Raw genomic sequence first — 26,792 nt, 5'->3', positions numbered from 1 at the left:
AGTGGTCGATAGGACTGCTCCAAGTGGCCGATTGGTGAAGTTTGGATGGAACCGCTTTTGATGAGAAATGGAATCTTTTAGTATTGATTTTAGAAGGATCTAGACGTTTTTGAAACAAACGCGTCTAACACATCATTTCTAACATTAAAAACTTATAAAAAATAAAATAAAAAAATTTTTGGAAAAAATGGATGTAACCGGTTTTGAAACCAAACGCCTCATATGTCATTAGTTTTTAGTCCACGATATGTAGTGTCTTCTAGGGCTGAATTTACATAAAACTGTGTCAGTTGGTAATTTGTATTTCACTTTATATTCACTGTACGCCACTTTACAGTAATTGGTCAAATTTATGTCTTAAATATATTTGGGAAGTGGTCTTTCTTTCTATGATATAACTATCATATTTTAACGCTGCATGATTTCTTTTAGCTTTATTACATTTAAATTTGATTTCCTGAATTATTGCTAACATCATGCTTTTAAATATGACATAGTCAAAAGTAAATGTTTTTCTTACAATCAAAAAATCAGGACAAATGTTGGTTATACCGGACTCCGTCGGATATCATATTTCAATATCAATATAAAGAATTATTAATTATATCAAAGAAAGGAGTTGAAAGGTGATTCGACTTTGTTTAGATTTAGATTTTTATTACTTATCTCTCCTTTTATTATTAAAAAACAAGTACAATACAATAACAATAAAAACGTCTTTTTGTAGCCTTAGTGGCATTTTATGATAAGCTAAAGGTGTTACATTAGTAGCGGTATTGCCTGGGGAATACATAGCACGGGGATCGACCTTAGATTTTATGAAGTTAAAAGAAATCATCCAAGGGTTTGTATATTGTCTTAATATCAAAATGAAACTAATAAACACTATTTTTTTTTTCTAACCACCTGAAAAAATAAGAACAAGCAAATTATAATATACAAATGAGAATGTACATATGTTGGCAAATTATAACATCTTGTTTTGCCAGTATGGTATAAGATAGGCTGCCGGGTCCGCTGAAGGCGGTGTCATCGATGATGACTTGTGTTTACAACCCCTCACGATAGCCGAGCACTCTAAGCCATAGACCTCTGGCACATATATCATATCACAGATCTAATAAATACTTTTTTTGTATTAACAATAAGTGAAAACTATATATTATAAACACAGAGAGAGGTTACTCTAACTAACTTCAATTTCAGTGTTACCAACAAGGGCCGCTATATCGTTTTACCAATTTGAGACTATAGTTGAATTGTTCCTCTAATATGAACAAAACCGACATTGTATTTTTCAAATTAAAAATCTATTTACTCTAATCCTGAAAAAAATAGTTCTTAGACCCTACTTCAAGATTAGCTGCAGCATGGAATATTCTGTTCCCAAATGTTACTCAGTAGAGATTATTGTTCCACATTGCAGCATTTTGGTTTTTTTCTCATTATTTTATGGTTTCTTCACATCAAATATTTCTATTAATCCCAATACTTGCCTATCAAGATTTTTTGGTAAAACCATTCCATCATACCATTTACATCCCAAAAATGGTCTCCTAAAATCAGTAAATTCATCTAGATTGAGCAGCAGTTCAATAGCCGGCCCATGTATTCTTAAAATCAATATTTGATTCATACGTATGGATTTTTTTTAATTGCAACTAAGCTAAATTTTGTTCATCTTAGCTAAATAATCAATATGTTTTATTTAGTTTATTTTCTATATTATTTGTTATTTATTTATTTTATCATTTTTTATTTTATTTCACTTACTTATAGTTTAATGTAGGAAGATAGTCCGGGTGGCAGTCAATAAAGGTATCAAAATAGTAGAAGAAAACTATCTATTAACCGATAACTGAATTTTTAATCTTTGTTTCAATCTATCAGCCGTGACGAAGCCCTGCAAAAGTTGGTTAACAATAAATAGTTGTCTTCTACTATTTTGATACCTTTATTGACTGCCACCGGGACTTTATTCTCACAATCTACTTCATACGGCTATCTTCTTCCAATACTTATAGTTTACTTTCCATTTTCCCGTAGATATGGAAATGTATAAAACTGTTTCCTATTGCCCCTTATGTATACGTTACATATCATATTGAATTATTTAAAAAAAAAAATCTGTAATCAAAATAAATAAACTTATGGGAGCGCGGTGGCACAGCGCTAAGATACTATGCTAGAACTCCAAGGACATGGGTTCAAATCCGGTGTAGCAGATAATTATTTTCTGTTAATTTGTAATCGTGTGTCAATTCTGTGTTCACTCGTGAGATCCAGCCTGTCTCATTAGTTGGGTACCCTTTAGTTGAGGAAAAACCTAGTGGTTGAGGTTGATATTGAAAAAATCACCTCCTTGTATAACCGTTGTTCTAAAAATAGTACTGTCTTACAAAGTAGTGATCCCATGCCCCTTTATTGGTCGCTGTGATTCACATTATTATTGTTATAGTCATAACTATTAAGTCTTTTTCTAAGCTCTCCTGGCTGTCTAAGAAAGAATTACATTATAGTAAACACAATACATTAATGACTTAAAACAATATATATATATATATATATATATATATTAACAACTTTTTCTTCTTTCTTAAAATGTATTGTGTTTATCAAAAAGTAATCCTGCCTCAGACAGCAACGAAAAAAAAGAAAAAAAAAGTTATATATTTTTTTAATGAACACACATATTTTTTTTGTGGAGGGGGAGGATTGTGGAGGAGGATACTGCAAATTTGTACCGGATATTGGCTCGACATAACATAATGCGACCATAAATGGAAAGAAAATAGAGTACATGAGAACCAATTTTACAAACAAGATCATCGGCCTATGGCAGGATGAAATAAGAAATTTATTCATGTTAGTGGAAAATAAGCTTATTTAAATGTAAATGCTCCTCACATGGACAGTCTCCCTTCCACTGTTTCAAAAATGAGAAAAGTTTGAACATCAGGAGTTAGGGAAATTACTAAGTAAGATTAACTTCAAATTACGGCTGCTTTGGACGGTACAAAAAAAAAATGAGTTGAACACTGATTTAAAACTGGGCAATCGAGATGACACAAAACCATATTTTTGACTGAAATTGTATTAGTTCTAGATATCTTAAAGTCTTTGGCAATATTAATGCACCAAGAACTTTGTGTTTGATTCTCGCCGTTATAATAAATATAGGTATTGATACTTCACATTAGGCAGTGATAGACATTTCACTAAATCAATGTACGATCAATGTTCAGTTGTGCCATCACTTGACACACACTTCCATTTGAATTTCTTTATTATTGTCAGTATAGTGTGCCCCACATTATACCTGCTTATATGCCATTTAGCACATTATATGTTCCAGCACATTATAAAATTCAAAGAAAGCCGACTACAACAAAATAACAACTCAAAATATATATATTCATGCTGATAACAATAAATTATTTAAATAGGGGTTATAAATAAAAGAAAGGTATTTCACCACAAAATGTTCAGAATTTTAATATTTTCCCAATAATTAGTTCAATATAAAATCAACGCTTCCGGTACACGAACCCAAGAATGTTTAGCACATAGAATACTATTTTTTTTAAAAATATAACCATATATTTTATAATTCATCGTTTTTATTCACAATTATTCAATATTTATTCCTTTGTAACTAGTTAGGGGTGTCTCCTGCACGAGACTAAGTCCCCTAATTGTTATACAAAACATAAAATGTAACTGTTATATTAATCATGTGAGGCCAACTAGGCCGATCTGGAATTAAATAAAAATGAAAAATCTATTTTGGTACTATATTTTTTTGTCTTTGTTTATAAACACTAGGAATATATGCAACTAATATTTTTGAACTTATTACTGCACGAAAATATATATTTTTATCTAATATTATATACACTTCTCCTGATCACCATTATATTTCAAATATTTTTGATTTTTTTTCAACATTTGTAATTTGTAGTTATAAGTTAACTAAGAAGTAAGTGTAAATTAATTTAGGGTTCAAATTTTTGAAAAACAAACTGCTTTAGGTCTTTTTTACCCAATGCGGTAAATTGTTCAAAATAGCTTTGTGAATTCTGGGTATTACTCATTAAGTGTTACAAGTAACTTTTTTATTTATTTATTTATTATTTTTAATTTACAATACTAGAAAAAAATACAATAAGTAAATATGTAGAAAGTTACAAGCACTTGAAAATATTGAGAAGGAACCACCCAATGGTGGTACTTCAAACATTATATTTAACTTAGAAATAGGCCATATTCTTTTCAAGTAACTTAAATACGTAAAATTCATAGGGCCAAATAGCACAAATTTCGGTACGTAACATTTATGTTTATATATCATCTTAGATTTTAAATGAAATCTATTTTTACCGTATGCTTTCGAGTTCCAGTGCAGTCCAATTCATTTTTGTTCACGTTGAACGGATTTTATTTTTTTTCTATTTTAGTGTTTTTTTTTATATCAAAAAATCAAAAATATAATCATTACATCATTTCACTTTTGTTTTTTAAACTTCTATTAAAATAACGTTTTTATAAAAGGTATAGTAAATGTGCTTGTAACTTTTTTGAACTATTTCAGGTCCAAGTTACTTTATGTTCATTTTATTTAAGATAAAATTTAAATTTTCAGTTATTTTTTTTCCGTACACAATATCTTGAAAACTATGTACCGGACGAAAAAATATAAGCAGATAGAAAAAACTTTTTTTAAAAAATGATAGAGTAAAAAAGCACTAAAAAATAATTATCTTTTATATTTCCTGAGATATAGTTAATCTTTCAACCCTAATCTTTTTTACCAAAAACTGAGACATCAACATCTTGTGATTATTTTGGGGAATATTATGAAAATTTCTCTATTTACAAAGATAATAATTATAAACGAGTTTATTGTACTTTAAATTTAACATTATTAAATTGATTAATTAATGAAATTAATACGCTTAATCGATAAATGAAATTTATATAAATAAATCACATATAGATAAATCATAATATTTTCCATTATTTGTATATTAAACCGTATCTTTTAGATATTTCATAATCTTATTCCATATTTGAAATCGTTTGTTTTACAGGTCAATTAAAAGAATATATTTTTCAATTAAGTGGAAATACTCCCTTAGTTGTTAATATTTTAACAGCTTTCAATTCATTATTTACATTTAAAACAGCAACACTGACTGCAAAATTTCCCTATTATCTAGTATCAGTTGACTATAATTTGGTTTCAACAATCACTGTTTGCTATCAGTGAATGTAAATTTAACCTAAAGGGGTAAACAACAGCCTTATAACTAACACCTACAACTCAAACATCAACTTCAACTTCTACAGCAACTTGGGGATCGTTAGCGAAATATCTATAATTATATAATGGCTGTGAAAGGGATAATCATAATCAATGGAGAATGTTAAACATTAATTAAAAGTTAAACCTAATTCAAATCATCGAACTAATAAAACAAAACATATAAATTTTCAAACTCACAGTATCTATTTAATAAAATAAATTTTAAAACTTTTGTAAGATCAAACTTTATAATATTAGTTTAGTTTATTTCAGAATAATTCGAATTCGTAGCATCAATAATTTTATTCGTTTTTAGAATTTAAGCGAATAAGTATATAAGTGCTTATGGCAGTTAAATTTTCATAACATTGCGTCAATAATAAGCAAAATAAACTTTAATAAAAACTGATCTATAATTCATTAGAGCTTTCTCTAAACCGCATTCGTAAATTTCATAGATGATTTATTTTAATTTATATTTTAAAAATATTTGTTGTTTAAAGGATAAAAAAGTTTTTTGTAATTTTCAAAAACGTCAATGTTTTCTGATCATTCCGAGTATCCTACAAATAAATGTTATCTTTTATTTTATTTTTTTATTTCAAAGCATTGCTTCTCAAAACATTCCAATGCCAAAGATGATGCTTAAAAACTATCAATGAATAAAATTATCAAGTATGGCTACTCACGGAATTGTTGGTTCAATAAAAATTGACAAAGCTAATGCCTTTGTTGGAGATTTAACTATGGAGAGTTAGAAAAATGAGTATATAAAAAGATAGAGTGTTTTGAAAGTTGAATAATTTTCATATTACTCCATAAAATAAAAGAAAAATGAACGCGTTTTCTTGGGAACTTGCCCACATAATTTTAAAAACATGAGTGTTCTTTCAAAAGTTCTATATGTCGTGTAATTGGTAGAAATAGTATCAATTTGATGATTTTTAGTGAATATGACAACCATCTAATTAATTATAACACAAATCACCATTAAATGTGCTCTATTTGAGCTTTATACAAATTTTAATTTATCAATAATAAGTCGATTACTTATTATTGGTAAATTTAAACCTCAGTTTCTTTTTTCAGAATTTTGTCAAAATATTCTGCTATCTTGCTCTAATACAAAAGTATTTTTTAATTGTTATAAAAATTTCTTCATCTAGTGACATGATTTTTTTTTTTAACCAAAAGGTTTCAAATGAGAACGAATTGAACTCGATCCGCCGTTTCGTAATTTCTTATCACAAGCTTGAATTATAACATGAAAATATAAGTTGCTAATTCTGAGGAATAAATGACGTATCTCATAAAGTGGCAATATAAGCAGAGTAGGTGGAGAAATAATAAAATTTATCAGTGTTTGGTTAAAATCAATTCAAAATAGCATTAGGTTTATCTAGGATCTTGATGCACATAGAAAATCTGAATTAGGTGGCAGAGTTATAGAAACTTTTAAAAAGTCCATACCTGAATAGGTATTTAGTGAAATGAATAAGTTAACTCATAGAAAGAATATTTAATTATAAGCGTGACTTGTATTTCAGGAAATAATCTATCAAATGATTATTATATATATATATATATATATATATATATATATGTTAACAACAGTGGGGGCTTCAAATACATCAAGCTGCATAAGTATCTATTGTAAATAAATACAAGTCTGTCATACTGAATCTATTACAGTCCTATTGCAGTGACTTAAAATAAATTGAATTAAGGATTTCTAGAGTATTACTTAACTGATAAGAATTGGTAAAAATTATGTTTCCATGAGGACTATTTAAAGGTGAGGAGAAGGTAGTAAGGTTAGTGGAAGACAAAAGCATTGAAAACCAGCCACTAATTGGTGGCAAAATTTGATCCAACGGAAGATAAAAATGTATAAAACAAACAAAGAATACCTAAAACATAACAATTAAGAAGGAAAGAGTAGACATATATAAAATATTTTAAAAAATTGTATTACCAATCCAAAAATAAGTTTAAACCAATATAGAGCTCTGCGCTATACAGGAAAATTGGTTCATTGTCCGATGTTGAGTCCTACCTTTCCAAGAGATTTTTGTTCCTATATTCTAACAAAAGCATCAGCTGTAAATTTGTTTAAACCAAGTGCACTTATTCGAAAATGTAACAAAGCAATCATTGTCACAACTAAATACCATATTTGTGACACCTTCTGCAGATTGCAATAAAGTAACTTAATTTTTAAAAAATGGAATTAAATCTAAATGCCAATGAAAAATTCATAAATAAATCTTTCTATCTATTATTGCAACTAACAGCATGCAGGGCTTCTATTCTATACTGAGATACTATATAAAGTTGGTTCCGTAAACAAGGTTTCTTCAGTTATCTTGTCTAATCTTTTCTGCAGAACACAAAGTAATACCTAAAGCTAGTAGTATAGCATTATCTCATATTATGTAAATTCTTTTTTGCAGAAAAGAAACAGCTTAAATTTATTTTCTTAGTGCCTATTTTTCTCTTCTTATGTATTTGTAGTATATTAATTGGTAAATTTAAATTATAACTTGAACAGTACTGTTTTCTTTTTTATCTTGCAACATCTGAATATATCTAGAATTTTTTCATAAAATCGAAATATCATTTCTTATTGTCAGAATTATGATCTTTTTGGAATGGCCATATTGTTTGACAGAAATATGTTGATATTTCTGTCACATATATATACATGTTTTTTTTTCAAAGACTGCTCTGCTCTCGAAAAGTAAATATTTTCATGAGTGGGACAGAATGAGTTTTAGGCGAGACTCTCAAACTATTTTGGGCGTTATGATTTCCATGTGATTGTAACATAAATAGACTTATACTTATTATGTGTAAATTTTTGAAAAAGTAAAAAATGAAAATCCATATCAAAATGCTCCACCCAATAAAATATCTTAAGAAGATGTCCATTATTGCATTCATATTTGTGATTGTATCCTTCGTAACGTCAATAAAATGTTAAATATAACATCAATGATATAATATTTTTATTATAATATTCCATCCTAAATGTTTTTCGACTTCACAATACACGGTTAATCATCATTTTCACTAGATTAACATCCTTCGCAAGGTAACTGGATAAGTTCTTCTAAGCATTCATGAATTTTTTAAAGCTTTTTCCTTATAACATTCTGAACCTAAGAGCGATTATCAAGGCTATTCTGAAATTATTCCTATTATTTACCTACCAAATTACTCTATATTTCTGATATCTTAATTTGCAATTTCTCAATAATTTGTTCAAGTTATTAAAAACTTTTTTCTCCAAAAAAGTAGGAGGTAAGGATTAAAATATATTAGTGTTTTTATTTAAGTTATCTACTCTCAAACAAACAATTAATATATAATTATATTTATAATCTTCAACTTTCTTGAGACTGGTTAATTTTCTTTAAATAAATAATTCAATTTTTATCCATATTTGTCGCAAAACATTTTATTTTTCTTATAAGTCCGACGTTTCGGCCTATCGGGCTATCCTCAGGGACATCTACCATAAAACAGCTTTTATTACATGTATGATCTTAACAATTCAAATTACTTAACACTATTATTTATAATTTATCTTACCTTAATACAATTTTGGAACTAAAAATATTTAAACACCTAACTTCATGCAGGCTATTCTGCCCAGGTCACAACAACAATTTCTACGAAACATTAAAACATTAGGTAAACATATTCTTTTGTTTATAAGTATATCCTACATTATGTCTAATTACCTAACTAGTCAACTTTTACATTAAAAACAAAAATTAAAGTTCATTTACAGTCACTTGTTAAAACTTTATCACAACCTTGCTAGTAACCGTTCTCGACACAGTTCAAACATTAAAATTATTTATTATAATTACACTTTTGTTAATTTCCTCTTTATTTCATTAGTAAAAATCCTATACTTATAAGAAAAATAAAATGTTTTGAGACAAAAATGGATAAAAAATGAATTATTTATTTAAATTATAATATATAATCTTCAATTATGAAATAGCTGTTGTAAATTATATGTTTTCTTAACATAACATACACTCTAAACCGACAACGAAAATAATGTAAAGCTGTAGTTGATAAAATGGGGTTTACATTGTTTTTTAATTGATACTCACCAAGTAATATAAACAATTAAATTCAATAGATGAGAATCTATACTAAATACCGGATTGATGATAAAATTGAGAACACAATGTAATTCAAGGAAATGAACTTTAACGATGATTATTAGAAAATGAGATTCATACTACTTGCTTAACGTTGTACCAATCTGCCTCAGCAATTGTCATCGACAATGTAAAGTTATTGAGGAAGAGAAACTTATAAATAATTATTCAGATGAGCTTATTTCAAAGTCAGGATTGGATGAGTGAATTTGCATTTAAATATCGCTTGATAACAATCGGTTTAAATCCGATAACTAGGCCAGGGGGACAGATAGGCGGCTCTGAAGTTGAACCATATTGCATCGAGAAGTTAGCTCTGTGGTTCCCGTTCCGGGCCCCTACGGTAGCTTTAAATTTTCACTACCCTCTCCATCGAATTCTCCAAATACCTTGCATTCCCCGGAGATATCATAATCGTTTTACAGTCCTACGGCCAATAATATCTGACAATGGAGAACAAATTCCTCTCTGGGTTCCTCTCAAAAGTAAGTGATGTGATTTGAGATTGAAAAAAAAAAAATGAAATGAAATAATTGGAAACTGATTCATGGACAGGATTAGTAAATGACGGCTGGGTGTGTAATGTGTTTTCCGAGAATCGGTTTTGGTGAGTAAAACAAACATTTCATTTATTTGCTTTCTTGATTTGTTTGTTTTTAGTATTCATTTAATTAAATTTGTAAAATATTTTTCTTTTTTTAAAAAATTGATTTTTGATAACATTTGCATGTTTATTCAATTCCTTTCTTTTTTCTGTTTAATCGACCCAATAATTATCTTATTCTGTTATTTTCCTCACCGCCCGAACATCAAATATTTCCTGACGTCTATATAGTATAGGTATAAACAAATACCTTCTTAGTTTATTGAAGAACTTACCGTTGGATTCAATAACATTCTTTGTACACTTCTTATACTATATAAACATAAATGGAAAAAAAAAAAATCATAGCCAACGTATGTGTGCTTACAGAGGCATAACTAACGATAAAAAGGTGAAATGTTCAATCAACATAAAAGTCACAAATACTGTTTCACACTTACCCAGCAACTACGATGAAGAAGTCGAGACGGTTCCATGAGTCGGCGAGGTAGGTTCCTTTCCCGTAGACACCCATAGCGATCATCTTGATGGACATTTCCAGCGCGAAGAATGCGAAGATGAAATCGTCGAACATCTAAAACAATAAATAAAAAAATCATATAATTTATATTTATTTTTATTAGCTTTGTTTTGAACATACGAATATAATAGAAACAAACAAATTGGATAATATAATAGAACCATTCCAATATAACGATGTCTTTACAGTTCGTTATACAGTATAGACAACTAATTTTCGAAGTACTTATTTATTCAAGAAATATGATGATGTTAATTTTAGGTAGCATTTAAATCTACTTAATGAGATAATTATACTCAAATTATTATACTTTTCTAATGCATTATACTTATAATTATACTATACACTTACTACATGGCACAAAGTCTATGACGTCTCAGAGGAAATATTTCATCTTTTAATTCTCTTTTAACTGAGAGAATATACGTTTACTTCTTTATAAAAAAGTATTCATTGGAATATTTATTATTAAAATAATAATCGTACAAAGAGCCGATTGAAATAACTGGACTTTCAATCGACCAATTATAGAGATAGTAAAATAGGTGGAAACTAAACAAAAATGATGAATAGTGAAGAATTTCTCAAAAATAAATTAATAATATGTGGCAATAACTTTGGAAAAGAAATTATCCATAGTAAAGGACAACGATAGTACTAAACTCCAATATGGAATTGTTATATGTTTTTCCATGAAAACGGTTTACTGATAAATGTTAATATTTACATTAAAATAAATGTTAATAGTTAATTTAAAATGTTCCTATTTAAAATATAAAATAATAAATTAAGACCTTTGAAACTATTGTAGATCAGACGTTAAATTCTTGGTTGAAAAAAAACAAAACGAAATCAATGACTGATAGGCCGTAGTGGAACTTGTTGGACATTGTTATAACTTTTGTAATACATTTCTGGTCATGATGATTTAGGATAAAATAGCGTTTCAAATGAAAAAAACCATCGATATTTATATGAAAATAATACGATATCACACAAACAAAAAATCCTTAACTGATTAGGAAAGTACAGACACAACTGAACAAAATGAGTCTATCCGTGTCCAAACCTTTTTATAAAATTAAACTAATGAAATAATTATTTATATTATATTTATCAAAATACCAGGGCGCAGTGGCACTATGGTAAGGCACAGTGCTACTAACTCCAAGGACCTGAATCGTCGAATCCGGCTTGGCAGAAAATTATTTTTCTGTTACACTGACGTGAGTCAACATTATGGGTTCTGTAGCCCTCCTGGGGTCCATCCAGCCTTGTAAATTGGGTACCCTTAATTAGGTAAAAATATTGTGACCAAACGTCATTCTGACCAAATCACCTCCTTGCACAACCGTTGGTCTAGTAACAGTACTTCCTTACAAAGTATTGCACCCTTAATCCTTCATGGGTTGTAGCGGTACAGATTTTAATTTAATTTATAAAAATAGAAAACAATACTGGTCTATTAAAAATAACTGAATTTCAGCAATACAAAAGGACAGTGTAAATATTAAAAACTTAATTTAGGAAACTGAGAGCAGTAAATTTTGTAAGTAAAGTTTGACATTGCACTATCGTTCTCAATACCAGTCTGATTTGATCCATTTTATGGTTTTGAATTAATTAATTTTTTATTGCAACCGCGCCATTAATCCCATATTTTAATTTACATGTCCACTACAGGACGTAAGTTTAAGAATAAATGTTGTGTTGTATATATATTTTTTTCATTGTTTGATGAATCTAAAATGTTAGATTTTTTTTATACAACAGAATGAAAAAAAATAAATATGGCCAAACGATAAGTATAAATTGAAATAAATTGTTGTGTTATTTTACGATTTGTCAAAACTAAATTAGTTTCAATGGCGTATACTTTCGAGCTGTATGCATGACTGTTCTTGTTGCTTGTGTTTTTATTTATTATTTAGGAAACGGAAAAGTGAATCAGAAAGGCTTTGGACCAGTAGCGCCCATGTAGCCAGCATAAAAAGCTTGCCTCCTCCAACGCTGGTAGCAAGAGAAGCAAGCCGAGAAGAGTGTGAGAGAGCCATCTTGTCTTGAGAAGCAGTTCATCATTTTCTTCGTCTCTCATCAGGAATCCACCACGAGTGAGTAAAACTCTTGGAGTTGTTCCCAGCAGTAGGGAGGAGAGAGACTTAGAGATGCAGAGGGAAGAAAGAACCATGGAGTAAGTCAACCTACCAATAATTAACATTCTCCATCACTTGGCAATTATCATCAACCACCTCAATTTTATATCTACAATTCCATAGCCCAGTATTCAAAATTTTACTAACCATTTAATCATAATGTTTCCTTTCGGCCACCCACCACACCATTGTAACATAAACAATAGAATTATTTCTCATTTAATCATGTTATTTTTCATTTATACAGTCCACTTCAACCCAACCAGCAAACCATAAATGAAGTGTGTCCGGCAATTTCAGTTGAGGGCATGCTTCATACAAGTATGTATACTTGTTTTCAATCAAAATATGGAATTATGTATGACAGATACTACAATGTTGCTGGAGTCATAATTGTAAATGTGACAATTAGAATTTTACACATTTAAATTCAGTTTTTAAAATAATTTATTTATTGATAATTACAACTGTATTAAAGAAATATACAAGTATATACAATGTGAGGTATATTACATTGGTGTGAGACAGTCTTGTGGAGAATCTACTCATTGATAGAGTTCTAATAACGTCACTAAAAGCATCATTAGGTAATGGAGGGGAAGCAAGGCTAGAGACGAGTGGGTTTGTGCGGTTAGGGCGTTTATCATAGAAGGATTGGTAACTGTTTCTGGTAAGACCAAACCATCTACGTTTGGAACATTGAGGTCCTAATAGAAGACTTGATTTATGGCAAAGTAAGTAGCTGTAAGGGTGTACGTAAGAGGCTTAATGATTATAAGTATTGTATATGAGAATAATTATATGGTTCAGTGAATCATTATGGAATTAGTATGGTCAAATGAAAGATTATTTTGTAATTTATTGAAAGTTTAGACCGTTTGTATAGGAAGTTTTTTTTAAGTTTTTTTGTGGTAATGTAGGATTAGAGAGTAATTTTCAAGTTGAAATTTATTTATTATAATCAAAACAATCGTACACCTTACCAAAACAAAAGTAACTAAAATTAAACAGGTATGCTCATAATAATTCAGGAAATAAATTTTTAAGATTATTTGAATTGTTACGACTATAATTTAACTATAGGTAGATGAGATGAAAAAAAAATCAAATAAGCAACAGTTTTAATTCTCAACAGCCAAATATTAAAACTCAGTCACGCTGTTGAAAATAACAATCTTCGAATATTAAAAATAATATTAATGAATCCTTAAAAATATATAATATCCCAATAACCATTTCATAAGTATATTGCAAAAACGTAACAGAATCTGATTCTAGAATACTGATCTATTTGGAATCGATTATATAAATTCAAAACAAATTTTTCATAACTTAGCTGTCTGTGACTAAATAAAATTTGCCATATTTTCGAAATTTGAAATTCAAAATTTAACATCCTTGTTCAACACTCTCATTATTGATATTTATTCTCTTGTTAATATCTCATAACATGAAACAATGTTCCTCGACTATTATATAGATTCATGTTATAGGTGAGAGGGCATAGTGGCACTTCACGGCAGAGTATCAATATGGAGTGTTTATCATATTGGTAGGTTCTGAGCAATAATAACACAATGACACACGTCAAATAGTACATCACCACATTAACCAGGGTTATTTGTAGACTATATTTTATTCTATTCTGTTCAATAATTAAACTTATTACCAATATAATTTATTGATATATAATAATAGTTGCCTATAATTGCATACATTAAAATTAAATCGTTTGTTATGAGTAATAAAGTAAGTGTTTATTGATCAGGTAATTTTCATGTATTAAATCGCATTATTTTTAAGTTAATTATTATACAGAGTTAAAATTGTATATTTTCATAATAAAAAAAAGTAAATAAAAATCTTCCTCATTAGTGTTATAAAAATAAAATATAAAACAGTTAAAAAATACGTAAATAAAAATAATCATTTATATTAAATAATAATAAACAATTTTAAAATATAGTTTTTCTATTTTGTAATTAGTAAAAAAATGTACTATCTTGCATATATATATATATATATATATATCACAATCTCAATAATTAAACTTATTACCAATATAATTTATTGATATATAATAATAGTTGCCTATAATTGCTTACATTAAAATTGAATTGTTTGTAATGAGTAATAAAGTAAGTGTATATTGATTCGGTAATTTTCATGTATTAAATCTTATTATTTTAAGTTAATTATTATACAGATTTAAAATTCTATATTTTCATAATAAAAAAAGTAAATACAAGTCTTCCTCAATAGGGTTATAAAAATAAAATATAAAACAGTTCGAAAATACATAATACAAATAATCATTTATATTAAATTATAATAAACAATTTTAAAATATATTTTTTTCTATTTTGTAATTAGTAAAAAAAAATGTACTATCTTGCATATTTATATATGCAATTTTTTTTTTATATCTGAACTATACATGGCTGTATACAATTTTATTATGTGTGTCATTAAGGATGATCTAATGCAGAAGATACTATTTAAATAATAATGAATATCTATTAGGGTAGAAAAATTAGTTAATGCTAATAATTCACTGATCTGTGTTCTATTGTATAGGGTAAAATATGTAAATAGATTATGAAGATAGTCATCTTACTAGTAAATGAAAAAGGTGTTTAAGAATATTTTTTTTAAATGAAAATTTTTTCCACAGTCCCTTATCTTTTTCTGATGGTTTCATTTTCCTGGTAAAACTCCTTTTACAACAAATTTGCATTTTAAAGAGATACATATGACATCATCTCGATTTATTTAAATAGCTGTTACTTTTTTATTAGTAGCTGGATGATGGGGTCACCCTATTTGGTGTAAACCTTAAACTACACTTTAATTATAATCTTTGTCATTTACTGCTGAAGCTATAAGTTTACTTAATCCAAATTCTATTGACAATTTTTGTCTGAATATAACATTTAGACATGATTGTAAACGATTTCCCATCGATTTCACAATATGTAAGAACAATAGCGCGCCATATAACAAAGTCGAGCAAAACGTACATTAATAAATAAACAACTTTAAACAAAATTATAAGTCTAGAGAAAAAAGTTAATGATGAAGACGATATGGTTTCAGTCTTACTGTTTCATTATTGTGTTATTATGTGCTCTAAAAATTGACTGAGGTATAATAGATAATGGGTATGAAGTATTTTTCCTTTTATAAACATCTAGATATAAATATTAAACAATTTGAATGTAGCCATCAAAAGGAAAATTATTCATAAAATTAAAAGTTAAAATTTTAAATTAAGTTATTAACGATCCAACTACAATCCACCACTACTAACTGAGCTACCAGTGGATTAATATAAGACAGATTAACTCAAAACTGTCAAACAAAGTCAATACTCATTCACTACTTTCATGTTTTAAAGTGTAACAACGTTTCAGATAAAAAGAAAACCCCTCTATACAGACTCTGTTAAGCACAAAACTTTATTTTAAATAAGGGCTTTGAAAAAATAAAATAAAAAAGTTATTACTAATGTAATATATAAATTCTCATAAATGCTATCCTATAGCTTACTAATGACACTGACAACAAATATTGACAAATTGACAAGAAATACATAGTTTTTTTTTACTTATTAACAATAATTACTTTTAATTCTATAATCTATTTGTTTCCTATCCACTTTTAAAAAATAATTATCACTAGTGAAAGAAAACTAAAAATCTCTCATTAAAAGATAATTAATATATAAATAAGCTCTTATAGAAACTACAAAATAAATACTATATACATTCCGAGCAATATATTATTAAAACAGCGTTAAGAACTCAACTCGGCTTGATATTATTAAATGAAACCCATTGGGCGTGGCGAGGTGTGACAGCCAAAGGGTGAGCCAAAATAACTTTAAATTGGTTATAATTGGCTTGTTCAAGGTTGGTTAAGAAGACAAGATGGCAACAAATTGAACCATAATGACGCCCTAAATCACGAGCTAATTGACGTTAGTGACTTTCGTTTAACGGACACGACTAGCCTATTGCCACGGCTATTAATCTTTGAGAACGTGGTTGTAACACTAATAATTAATTTAGAAGATTTAACACATTGTTAAAACATTAAAAGTTTTGTTGGTTCTCCACAGACTTAAGTTATGAAACGTATACTGTTTCAAATTCATTAGATAACAGACAAAATTAAGAAATATTTAACTAACCAACATATTTTACCAATGTAAAGTAAAATAGCTCTAACATCTTCGAAGGCTTAAAATTCGTTATATGGGTGTTATTTTATCGTTAATTTGGAACACTGTAAGTAATTGAACACGAACATTATTTAATATTGTTTATTCCTTAGTTAGAATAAAAGTTTCTTACTGATCTGTACTCACGATCCGATGACATTGAAATCTTTTTCATATATCACAAATCAAATCTAAATCTAACTATATATAGACAGAGAGAGAGAGGTTCAAATATACATAAAGAATATACCAAATTCTTTTGGCAGGTTAAGGTACAAGGGGCAAATACAAATATGAAACTTTTTTTATTAACTTGTAATTTAAACCAGGAATACAAGCGTTAAAAAATACATTTTTTTGTATAATTATTTTATTATAGTTTAATTCAGATTAGTTGTTATACATATAAACAATAGCATAACAATTGGTGACAATAAAAATACGGCAAATGATATTCTACAGCACCATCTGTTGAATAAGCTTAATCTAGTGCTAACAGGTTCCGCAGTGAATTATTAACGAAGGCATGAATTCTGAGTCGATATTTTCCTAAAGTCAACCTGACCTCTATGTGGTTCATTACTAGAACATTTTCGTGCAACAGAAACCTTTGTTCCCTAGATGAAAATTCAACCAAATCTCGACAGATATTATATTCATAAAAAAGACATTCGAATTTCACTAAAATTATATTTCGTGTTTTGAGTTTCCAAAATGTTGCACGATTTGAGCTGTAGCCCAATTTACTCTTTTTTGGGCACAACCTTGATTTTTGTTGCATAAAATTTAATACTTGAATGACATTTCTCATATTATAAACATTTTCATATATGCTTTGGGATGCATATTAATTTTATTAGTTTTTCTTTAATTAATTTATAGTTTAAAATTGACAAATTTGAAATAAAACACGAATGGGGATGTTCTTAGAGTAGTATTAACTATTGTTTTCGGGTAATTATGAAAACGTTTGTAATAGAGAATGTTCAAAGTTATTTTTTAAAACTTTGATTCCCAATAAACTTCTATATGATCTTTTATTCTAATGAAACATTCTTCAGTTGTAACAAGTGAGAATTCTATTTATTTGTTTTTTTATATTATATCACATTTTGATATCATTTCAAATACAAATTAAAAAAAAAACTTATCAATTTCATATTAAATTGGTTTGAATAATATGAATATGTGTATACATCTTTAATCAAACTTTTTAGAGTTTTTCTACATTGATTTATTTGTTAGTTAAGTAAAAAGCCAATATAGAAATAACATACATTTATTTGCCATTTCTACTTTCACCTACCTGTATACGGAATATAGACTATGTGGAAGTAGTAAGGGTTCAGGGGGCCTCACTCTATATATATATATATATATCGCTTAATTAGAGAAATCGTGAATTGCAAAAATATATAACGTACAATAAAAAAGCAAAGACTGACATAGGTACAACAGATATTGATTTTATATAAAAACTAAGCGCAGATAAATAGTCTAATATTTATCAAAGTAATCAAGATTAATAATTTTGTAACAAAACAAACCAATCTATGTTTAAATACCAAATAACAATATTTCTAAACTTTTTTTTAAAATCTGATATAGATCGAAAACATTATCCTAAGAGATTTAGTTAGAATAACTGAATATTAAATAAAGGAAAAATAAATAGGTTTGTTTGTATACCGGCTTGCTATTTGGTTAATAAACATCGCACGTGACAGTATCGATATCAACTGACTATCTTTATTCACACGTTTGCTTATGGTCATTGCATTAAAAATGTACTTATAATTTACTGCAATAAAATTGTATTAAATATAATATTAATTATACCGGCATTAAGTCAATAATTATTAACATTTTATTTTATTTATATATAGTTAACATTCATTATAACATATATTCTTTCTATGTTCCCATAATTATGAAATTTAAAAAAAAAAAAAACACACTACTTTATTTTAAACTAAATTTAATTTTTAAGGTATCATCAAAAATGAACAATTAGATAGGTTTTGTAATTTCAACATTACAAGTAATTCATTTATCAAACAAATGGCAATACGTTCCGGTCTACCTAACAATGAATGAAATTCATCTAGTTCCATTTTTGAAGGTTCATCAATTTAGTTGGTCTCTTCCAAACAAATTATTGGTGAAAAAATAATTTATATATTTTACCACCATGTCAACATATAGCGGTTATGGTAATGACAACGTTCTTAATACGTGAATATGTTAATTACCTTTCGGTTATAATGTGATTTGCAAATATTATACGACCACGTAATACTTCTAAGAAATGAAAAATTCTATTTAAAAAAAAGAAAAGTGCAAACATATAAACAACAAAAAAGAGACATTTTTATTAACATTTTGATTTCGACCTCTCAGAGCGGGACTATTTGTAAATAACGTACCAGTCATTTTAAATCTACTTTTTATGAAACTGGGAAAATGAAAAACCTCTTCAAGAGATATAAAAATTCGAGGACCCTTTAGATTCCAGTGCACTGTTTACACTATATGTATTAAAAAAATAATTTGCATGCGTTTTTAAAAAGAATATCCAGGTGGCATTAAATAGACTACCGCACATCCCTAAAAACTATTCCCAAGGTTTAGTTTCGAAATTCATCAAGTTTTGAAAGAAGTGAATTTTACTATAGTATAATGCCATTTCGAAGTATGAATATTATTTTTATTTACATCTAATACTTGGAACAGAAGACAAGACAATACATTTGTCTCCAAGGTTTGTAGAAAATTATTTGTCATGAAATTTATGACATTTTAGGGGACTTACTGTTTGTTGACAACAGGAAAGAGTTCGACAACGTTTGTTAGTACAAGAGCACTGGTAGTATTGAGGCAGGAAGGAAATGTCAGCAGACCACAAGTGGTTGTTTCATCTTATATTTTTTAAAAGTTTGTTTGGTTAGAAATAGTAATTGTGTACGAGAACGTCGTGCATAATACTTTTAAGTAGAATTAGAAGTAACTTTAATCTTAAACTATTCGTATTTTATTTTATATTATATCATGCTGTAATATTAATAATTTTGATTGAAGTTACACTCGATTCATAAATCTTATCGTTTCTCTACACGTCCGTATCACTTGATCTTAAATCAAATTTACCTAATGTACTTTTATATAAATATAGTTGTTAATCGCAATAAATAAATACAAAAAAAAAAATGATTTTGATTTGAGTTAAAACATTATATTTAAAGTTCTAACATGTCAATAATTAAAATGTAGGTATGTGAAGGTCTTCTTTCATCATATACAAATTTATTGCTAATTTATGATATTTAATAATAGTTTTGTCACACAAAAATCAAGAAACTCTTTCACAGCATCTAAGTTACTTAACAAATCAACAACAAATTTGTATAGAATTAAAATGACTTTAAAGTATTCTAAATTCTAAAAAAAGGACCCAAGTAGCTTATTTGTGCAATTCAAATTGGTCTAATTTTTATTTAGTTATATTATTTTTGTTTGAATTTATTTATAGAAATAACTTTTTTTAAAGTATCTTTTAGGGAATTAATTTTTTATTTTTATAGTTTATTTTACTCTAAAGGTTTATTTATTAGTTATTTTTTAAGTAAATTTATTTTATTGTATCTTTTGTATCAGGGTTTATTAAAAATTTTTTATTTATAAATAAATATCCCAAATTTAGAGGTGACACTTCCAATTGTTAATTACTGTTTTAAAATTATTAATAAATTATAAGTTGGTGTTATATGCTATTCATCTTTAATTATTTGTTTTTTTGATAATTGAATTTAATTCATAATTAATGTTTTTCAATTTATAATCTTATTTTTATTGTTATTTTAATTAAAGATGTAGGGGTATAAGCTCTTATTTTTTTCTATAATAATTAGTTTATGTTAAATTTTTGTAGGATTAGAAATTTTCATCATTTATTTTGTTATAATCATATTTTTTTTATGATTTGTTTTCTATTTATTTAGATTTTTATTATGTGTTAAGTGATAAATCTGTTCAATAAATCTTTATTGCTTTCATCAGAAGGAAGGGAATTTTTTTTTCGAAAATACCATTTGGATTTGGTAGAAGTATTAACAAGTAATAAATGTCTAAAGTTTTCCAAAATGTGAAAACTCTTTGTGGGAAATAAGAAATATTTAAATTTTTCGGACATTAGTATAATGAGCTTTTGGGGTATACTTATAATGGACTTTCGGGTTTTTTACATACACATATACATTTATGTAATGGGTTTTTTATTATTCAAATATGAAATGTAAGTAGTAAATAAAATAGCATAAAATCTGCGTATCTTTATTCTCTGAAGATGACAAATAATAAGAACCGTATAATAAAGATAAAAAAAAAAACGCGCGTATACTATATTCCGTGTATAACGCAATTATATGCAGATATATATGAATTCTAGCAACTTCTTATTAGGTAGTGTAAAATATACCCAACCAATAAACACATTCATATATTTTTTCTTTCCTCATTGGTATTTAATAACAAAACAGAAAATAAAGTCGGCATCAAAAGAGAGGATCTCGCAATGACAGCTGTTGAAAGAACCCCGTGCCAGCGGACAAATTCAATTTAGCCTATTGTTTTCAGCTCGGTTGCTCGGCTTCAAAGCGCCCTAAGTCTCCGTTTCACAAACCACACCAGGCAAATGATATTGTCTGTTGTCTCTGTCCTTTCTCCATTACACTTCCATTTCATATGAAATACTATCTTTGAGGATTTCCAGTATTGTGAAAATTTTTTTTTTATGAAAATCAGTCGGAGACAGCTCTAATAAAATGTGTCCAACAGAAAACGAAATGAATGGAGGAAAAACAAATTTCTATTGTAAAATGATTTCGGAAAAAAATATATGAAATTTATAAGTAAATATAAATATTATCCGACAAATTTTTATTGTCCTGCCGGATAGTATAGTTTCAAAATTTTCTATAAATTTCAGTATTAACATTTCCACCATTGTTAAAAATACTCTACTATTTGTAAATGTCACTTTCAATTTATTAGAAGAGTAAGGTACGCCGTGAGAGTATATTATGAAGTAAAAAGGAGCAAGTACTGAAACCCCATGACGAACGAAGAAAAATCTGTCGGGAAAGAATGAGGTAATAAGTAGGTAGAAATATTGTCCTGAGTTTAAGAAGAAGGTATAGGTGCCATAAGATATCAAAAGCTCGAGAAACGTGTAGCAATATGCATCAAGACTTTTGCTTTATAGTTTTTAAAGATTTTAGGACAGACCGGAAGTAAGCTAATTGGATAATTAAAAACACAATATCATCATCGTGTCTTATTGACCTTTTCTAGTTTGTGGATCAATATAATATTTAAAAATTGTAGCAGGTATTTAGTTACCCTAATCACACAATAAATTGGTGTCAGAACCACTGCAGTTTTTCTAGAGATTGCAGCATGCTCTGTGTGTGTGGTATAAAAAAAGATGAATCGTATCCAGCTAAGAACGAAGATTTTTCTCATCTAGGTAACAACCAAGTTTTAAAGCACAAATATGAAACGTTTTTGAGATGGGAAATTAATTAACATACGTGTTAAACCTCATTCGAAGGTTACCATCTACAGCTCCATGGTTGCTATGATATATTTATTAGCTTGTTTTTGTTTTTTACCGTGCCTTTGCTGAGTCTTAATTGTAAAACTGAAGTAACATTTTACAGTGAGGCAAAATATTATTTAACTTATTAGGCAAACTGTTATTTAAAAATAACCATTATAAAGTATGGAGCTTTGCCAGTTTTTGCAAAGACCTTCTTAATAATATTACATTGTTTATACGAATCAGCGTGTTATCGCTTATATTTTGAATGAATTAAAGAGAAGACGGAAATTTATATCATTCTATAAAGAATTCACATTACTGAGGGACAGCATTGGGCAAATTAAAAAAATAAAAAGAAGATACAGGTATCCAACTTTTTCGATAGACTTTGCGGGATTATTTTAACTTCTTACCTGACTGTATTCAGCTGAAGAGCATTTGAAATGTCCATCATAAAATTTTAATTACACTCACACAGTGAAAATTAAATGAAAAATCAATACATCGGTGATGGTAAACAACACTTAAATGTGAAAAAAAGAAGCCGGTCGCGACGAAAACAACGTTTACTTTCCGCCATTCCTAAAATTGATTATGAATTAATGAATTTTTCACCCACTACCCAAATTCCTTGACAAACCTTTGAAATTCTTGGCTGGAAGACAATCTAATAATAATTCTCCTGGCGGAATTCCTAGAAAGAAATTAATAAAGTTCTGAGCAGTAAATATCCGTAGAGGGTCATAAAAAAGAATATAAAACTCGAAAATATTTTATAGTTAATATGTGAAATATTTAGAGACCCTGGACTTTCAATAGTGTTATAATTCTAAATGGCTTAGAAGTAAAATTCTTCGAAAAAAAATATTTAATATAAAATAAAATACATAAATTATAACAATTAGCCTAGCCTGCTTGAAATTAATTGGCATCAATATTTAAACAAAAGCCAAAGGGTGGAGTATTAATGGAGTTGGCCACGGCAAAAAAAAAATAGTTCAAGCTATTGCTATTTTCAGAATAAATGAGTACTGATAAAAAAAATATTATCTGTATAAATTATAATAACAATATAAGCCGAAGATAAAATCAAAACCATACTGCAAAGAAAACATAATCCTTAGTATATATTATTTATATATTTGTTCCATCTGGTCCTATACCTAGCAACAAGCCACCAGTTATCGACTACATTGAGTCATTTCGTCCCTTCATCTAAGATCCTGTCAACTCCTTTTCTTGTTGTTTTCTCTTTGAACCCACTCAGTGCATGCCTTGAAACATCTTACGTCCTTCATCCTCGCCACGTGGCGTTCCCAATTCCATTTTAACCAATGAGCTTCTTCCCTAAAGCTTTTAATATAAATTTTAAGAAGAATGTCTTTATTTTTAGTTTTTTCTCTCTTTTTAGTTGAGATTATTAGCTTCATGAGCATAGCAGTTCCCCTTTATAAGTCTTTCTCTGTCTTTATTCCTGAGAGAAATGTTTTATTTAGCCATGTTACCCAAATACATTGGGTTGCTGCATTATACAGCATACTATTCAATACATATATTTACATGATATAATAAAAAAAAATGCCTACAGTTTCTCTTCATAATCAATACCAGTCTACACACTAAACACAAATATTTTAATATTTGTTTTTTTTCTATTTCACAACTTCATCCCATCTGACAATAAATAAAATTGTATGATGAAATTTTAAATGAAATAAAACATTTAATTGACAAATTTATTCTCCCCAAATAAATCTCTCAGACCACTCCAGTTATCTGTTGCTCATGTTCGATCAGTTAAAGAAATTTATCATTAGACAGCACTGCGAAATCAAAACTAAGTCACAGCAGATCAGTTTACAGAAAAACAAATAAATAAATACATCTTATAAAAACTAAATTAATATATAGATTTTTTTTAAAAAAATAAATAGAAATACTTGAATGAATAAAAAAGTTTTAAAAAAATAATAATTTATTGAAAATATAACAATTAATTACGTTTTTTTAAACGTTATAAATGCATTTAAAGGCGCACAAGTAATTTTTAGAAAATAGAATTCTGAGTTATTCTTTCGTTTTTAAATTTAAATAATTTGCAATGGAAAATGTCTAGACGCCTAAATATACCAGATTGGTGAATAATTTATTACTTTTATGGGTGCAAGGTAGTGTGTAACTTTTACAGTAAATGAATATGCTTTGATTTATAACCATATATTATAAATGTATATACTTTGAATATACTTCAAAACCATCGCAGAATTGATAATATACTTCTAAACCATCGCTGAATTGATAAATTATTTCTCACTTCTCGGGTAGTATTTAATTTTAAGAAAGTTAGCGTAGACACAATGATCTTAAACCTTATGGTAGAAATACAGAGTTAAAATTAAGAAAAATAAAAGTAAATACTGTAATATTTCTTATTATCCAATTAAATCGTATATTTCTTCTAGTTTACTACATGTCTTTTCTCTCTTTCATAGCTAATAACTAGACCATAATGTTTTCTTGTAATAATAATTATATTTGAGCCCCTACGACCTATGAAGTAGTCATAGGTTCAGTACTTTGTAAGGAAACACTGTTTTTAGAACAACCATTTTACAAGGAGGTGATTTTTCAAAATCACATTCAGCCGCTAGATTTTTCACCAATTAAGGGTGCCCTCCTTATGGCTGGATAGACTATTATTAATAGCAAATAAACAATGTAAATCGCGGCGCAGAAGATCGTCAATGCTTTCACGACTGAAAGGTCCTGCAAGCTAAGTATCTTACTCCTAGGTTTGTATTTCAATATGAGGCCTGTGGCATTAAATGCCAGTCAATCTAATCTTGGAAAAGTAATTTTTTTATGCTTTAACGTCTTGTTTATGAGAATCCTCCTATCTATGGCTAAAATGATTTCTTTCAAAATCCTTTGTGATCAAGTTAAAAATTCAAATAAGTTCCATGTTATGCTATCAAAAAAACATAGATTCCTTTATAAAATAAAAAAGCATTTCAGATACATCTTTTGTACTTATATTGGACTACTATAAATGGTGACGGTAGAAATTAATTATGAGATATAGTAACAAATTTTTTTCAAAAACCTTCAAGTCCTTGTTTGAATTCTGTTTATTTTTAAAATTATTAATTTATTTTTTTTACAAACATTATTAATAACCTAAATTCATGATCAACGTTTGAAAATGTTTTCGTAGATTTTTCAATTACTTCATTGTATCGCTTAATAATTAGCCTAAAATCCATTTTCAGACCAACACCAATGCCAGATTTCTAGGAACATTTATATTTAGACAATAAGACCTCATCCAACATAATTAATTGAATTAACAGTGATTCCTCATCCAACCATTTTATTAATACTATAATGGCCCAGAAAAACATCCCAGAAAATAATATTCAAAACAAATTCATCACTTGTGGGCCAATCTATGAATTGATAAATGGTATGCCAAGTGGTTAATTCAAGAATAAAATTAAGCCTAAAATAAAAACATAAATAATACACTACACCATACCCTAAAATATTACAGGTAAACTAAATAAATATTAAATAATATAAAAAATTAGAGTATTATGACTATTCAAATGACAATAAGATAATTGATATTATTTTATAATTATGTAATTATTATGGAAACAATGAGTAAAAAATAAGGCTATAAGAAAAAAAAAATTACCTGCAATATCTTGCACCTGTTGGTTATACATTGATCGTCCACACACGGTTGATACATTCCCAGGGTAACGCAGTTGAGTAGGATGACTAACATGCTGACTCGCTCGAACCACGTAAATGACTTAGTTAAGGAAAACAAGGAGAGAAGGAAAGAAAATGCATGTACATCTATAACTAGGTATATAAACTAGAAAAATAAAGAAATTATTAAAAATGTTTCGAAGTTAAAATCCTAAATTAGTGTTTCCAAGTTAGTGCTTTGTTCTGACTTTATTACAGCAAGTTCCAACTGAACTTATAGCCTCTTGCAAGTTCAGGGGGAACGCACCTGAGCTCTTACATATATCAGGACCATGAAGGCTGCAACAGATTTGTAAGTTAATTTCTATGAATAATACAATGACAATTAAATATTTATAGAGTAAATTACTGCTTTAACTATATTATATGAAGAACTGTTATTACTAGTAAGCTATTTTTGAGAAACAAATGATTTTTATAAAATTATTCGG

The 26,792-nt window shown here is 27.9% G+C and overlaps 1 protein-coding gene across 8 annotated transcripts in view; it reads right to left on the bottom strand.

The window, feature by feature from the left end:
* Ca-alpha1T (Ca[2+]-channel protein alpha[[1]] subunit T) overlaps positions 1–26,417 on the bottom strand; it is a 208,485-nt gene extending 182,068 nt beyond the window's left edge. For all 8 annotated transcript variants that reach the window (XM_067051774.1, XM_067051770.1, XM_067051775.1 and 5 more), the window contains exons 1-2: positions 26,282–26,417; positions 10,531–10,664 (exon numbers count right to left, since the gene is read on the bottom strand). In XM_067051774.1, coding sequence (XP_066907875.1) covers positions 10,531–10,664; positions 26,282–26,374 — 227 coding nt within the window. In that variant the 5' untranslated portion in view covers positions 26,375–26,417. The remainder of the gene's footprint in view (positions 1–10,530; positions 10,665–26,281) is intronic.
* Between the last annotated feature and the right edge of the window lie 375 nt (positions 26,418–26,792).

The sequence above is a fragment of the Halyomorpha halys genome, unplaced genomic scaffold (assembly GCF_000696795.3).
Source record: "Halyomorpha halys isolate HHAL.00 unplaced genomic scaffold, Hhal_1.1 Scaffold873.1, whole genome shotgun sequence".
NCBI classification, from domain to species: Eukaryota; Metazoa; Arthropoda; class Insecta; order Hemiptera; family Pentatomidae; genus Halyomorpha; species Halyomorpha halys.
The sequence above is the reverse complement of the archived record's forward strand: the minus strand, read 5'-3'. Positions and strand labels throughout refer to the sequence as shown.